Below are 3,408 nucleotides of genomic sequence, written 5' to 3' on the forward strand. Positions count from 1 at the left end.
GTTATTTGAGCATTTTTTAGTATTCCATTTAAATTTATCTATTTTTATTATATCTATTTGTATAGCTTTTTTGCTCTAGGAATTACAATATACATTCTTCTTATAGCAGACTTAATCAGTATTTTACCACTTTGAGTGAAATGTTGATATCTTACCACCATATAGGTCTTTTACCCCTTTCTGCCTCCTTTATACTATCCATGTCTATTGTATTACATCCACTGACACTGAAAATTTATGGTGATGTATTTTTTGCTGTCCACCCTCCGACACATTCTATTATAAAAAGTCCAAAAGGAGAAGAATAGGCTATTAAATTTAACCAAATATTTATCATTTCTGTTGCTCTTCCTTTTTCTGATGTTCCAGGTTTCCTTTTGATGTCATCTTCTTTCTGTCCAAAGAGCTTCCTTTAGCAATTCTTTTAGCATGGGTCTGCGGATAATGAATTCTCTTAGTTCTCCATTGAAAATGTATTTATTTCTTCATTCTTAAAGGATATGTTTGCTGGATATAGAAATCTGTGTTGCCGGTTCTTTTCTTTTAGCACTTAAACAATTTCATTCTACTTCTTTCAGGCCTTAATGGTTTCTGATGCAAAAATCTACAAGATTTATCTTGTTTGGAGTTTGCTAAACTTCTTCAATCTGTAGGTTTATAACTTTCACTAAATTTGGGGTTTTCAGCCATATTTCTTGAAATTATTTTTCTGCACTGCATTCTTTCTATTCTCCTTCTGAGAATTTGATGACACAAATATTAAATCTTTTTCTTATTATCCCCCAAATCCCTGAGACTCTGTTTTGGTTTTTTTGTTTGCTTGCTTTTTGGGGTCTTTTCCAATCTTCTCTGTTGTTTAGATAATTTCTGTGACTCTGTTTTCAAGTTCATGGATGCTTTCATTTCTGTTTTACTATTGAAAAGAGGGCCAGGAATCTAGCTATTCAACATAAAAAGCTTCACTTAATTTTTAAATAATTTTTACTATGCTTGCTCCACTGTCATTTTTACCCTGCAGAATATCCCTCTGGTCCCTCCAGAAGACTATCTGGTCTTCTCACAGGTAGAAGAAGTATAGTTGCCTGAGTCCTTGGAATAGGGGAAGATACCTGGAGATCTAAGTCCTGTTCACAGAGACTTTCAACCAGTGTTCTTGTTTTCATTTCCATTTACCCCCTCACTTCCTTAAACCTTGTAGTACTAATATCTGAGTTTTCAAGATACCTATGGTATAACTATGGGTTGCTTTTCAGTTTTTCTCACTACTGGCTCAGGATTCCACTTTCTCAGCACTGCTTAATCAGTTGTCACTTATCTGCTTTCCTGTATCCAGAATGTAGATGGTGCTTTCTCCTCTTCTGTTCTCTTTGACCATGAAGTATATACCTTAAATCTCTTTATTTCTATGTTGGTGACATTTCAGGAGGCAAAGAGTACTGAATTCTGTATTCAAACTGCCAACAGTACCTGGAGTCAGGAAAAACTTCTAAACCTAAATTTTAAAACATGCTCATATAGGAACTGTAAATTATTATTTTTCTCTGTATTCTGATACATCCTAGGATGATATCCCCTCTGGAATGCCATGCCTGGAGTCAGTGACCATAGGTGATGATATTTGGGATGAGAACTGGTTACCTCTGCAGGCTAAGATGGGAAACAGAGATGATGCTGCCTCGCATCTATTTACCTCAAGGCTTGGTGGAAAGAAACAGTATCCATCATGTGAAGAAATGCCACAGAAGGTTAGAACCTTGGAAAACAGAAAGCAAATCACTACTGATCAAAGGAAATTTAAATTTAATTGTTCAGGCCTCAGGAAAGCTATCATTCTAGAATTCAAAAGAACTTCTTATCAGGGCATAATTAAAATAACAAATGATTTTTTTAAATGGTAGTGGTAGGTAGGGGGACAGAGGATTCCGCAGAGAGGAATAAACCATGGACTTACTGCACATACCTGCCTTTTCAGTCATTATGATTTTTGTCCTATCATTGGCCCCTAGTCAAGGCCTTAGGATCTATAAATAAAGAAACTATTTTCTCTAATTTTATTTTTGTTGCATTAGCCTTATAATATAACCTCTGGATTTCTGCAGACAGGTATTTTCTAAGTTGGGCCCAGCTATATATATTTAAAATTTATTTTCCACAGTTGTAAGAAAGAAGAAATGTCTGAAGGTGCTCCTTAGTATTTGTGTTGTTTAAACACTACATGATTATGGCAATCATCTAGCCACGAAACAAGTATTAAAGAAAATACTACAACAGAGTTGTATTTATTTTTGAGATCCAGGTGTTTACAGGAGTTCAAGATGTTGGGTATGGACCAATAAAGCAAGGAGGAAAATCACACCTATGTAGAAAGTTAATACCTTTTCTTAATATGCATTGCCTCCTTGCCCAGGTTATCCTCTTTTAGGATCGTGTGGCACTATATTTCACATTATTGATGCAGTTTTTTTCTTTGCAGGATTGGGGTTTTTCTACATCCGAAGATATATGGGATGATTCATGGCAGCCTTCAGGCCCTGTGAATGGGACGAAAGTAGAATTTCAAAAACCAGAAGAACTGGGTTCTCAGGAAAAAAATACTGGCGCAACCGGGATTCAAAAGGTAAATATCTAATAAATGACATTGTGACAGGTTTGCATGAGAAAGTACTTTCATTTTTAGAAAGTAAAATTTTGGTTAATAACTCTTCTCTTAGCAGTTGGTAGAACACATCTACATAAAATGTATGTTGATTTTAAAATTATTTCAATTAATTTAATATAGTTATTCATCTCTTCAGAAGAAAAACCTGAGCCTGGAATTAAAAGAATGATTAAATCTCCATGTTAGGGAAAGAAAAGGTTGGTATTTTCCTATAACTTAACGGTAAATTTTAAGCTCTATGTCTGTCCTATAATCTAGACCCATTTCTTTTAACATTGCCTTGGCAGAAAGCAGTAACCTTGGCACAATCCTTTTTTTCCCTTGTTTCTCAAATACATTATGAGCATCCTGAAAACAACAGGACAATTTGTATGAATCATGAAATTTGGCTACCAGGCTTCTTTATTTTTGTGTGTTTCATTGAAAATAAAGAGCTTAAGTCTAAAAGACTTGTTGAAAAGCAGATTTGGGGAATATGAATCTTCTAAGTGATACATTTCCTTCCCAATATGGTTACTTTGTATGATAGCAATGATAAAGTCATTCTGGATTACATACAACAGTCTGTTCCAGAAATGTAGGTTCCTTAAGAGCATGGATTTAGTTTTAGGCTATAATAGGCTTTTTTTTGAGACAGTGTCTCACTCTGTTGCTCGGGCTAGAGTGCCGTGGCATCAGCCTAGCTCACAGCAACCTCAAACTCCTGGGTTCAAGCGATCCTCCTGCCTCAGCCTCCCGAGTAGCTGGGA

At 35.5% G+C, this 3,408-nt stretch overlaps 1 protein-coding gene across 2 annotated transcripts in view; it reads left to right on the forward strand.

Annotated features, from left to right (window-relative positions):
- TDRD5 (tudor domain containing 5) overlaps positions 1–3,408 on the forward strand; it is a 126,212-nt gene that overhangs the window by 92,936 nt on the left and 29,868 nt on the right. For both annotated transcript variants that reach the window (XM_012646531.1, XM_012646532.1), the window contains 2 exons: positions 1,563–1,745; positions 2,474–2,617. In XM_012646531.1, coding sequence (XP_012501985.1) covers positions 1,563–1,745; positions 2,474–2,617 — 327 coding nt within the window. The remainder of the gene's footprint in view (positions 1–1,562; positions 1,746–2,473; positions 2,618–3,408) is intronic.

Source organism: Propithecus coquereli, unplaced genomic scaffold (assembly GCF_000956105.1).
Source record: "Propithecus coquereli isolate 6110/MARCELLA unplaced genomic scaffold, Pcoq_1.0 Scaffold246, whole genome shotgun sequence".
NCBI classification, from domain to species: domain Eukaryota; kingdom Metazoa; phylum Chordata; class Mammalia; order Primates; family Indriidae; genus Propithecus; species Propithecus coquereli.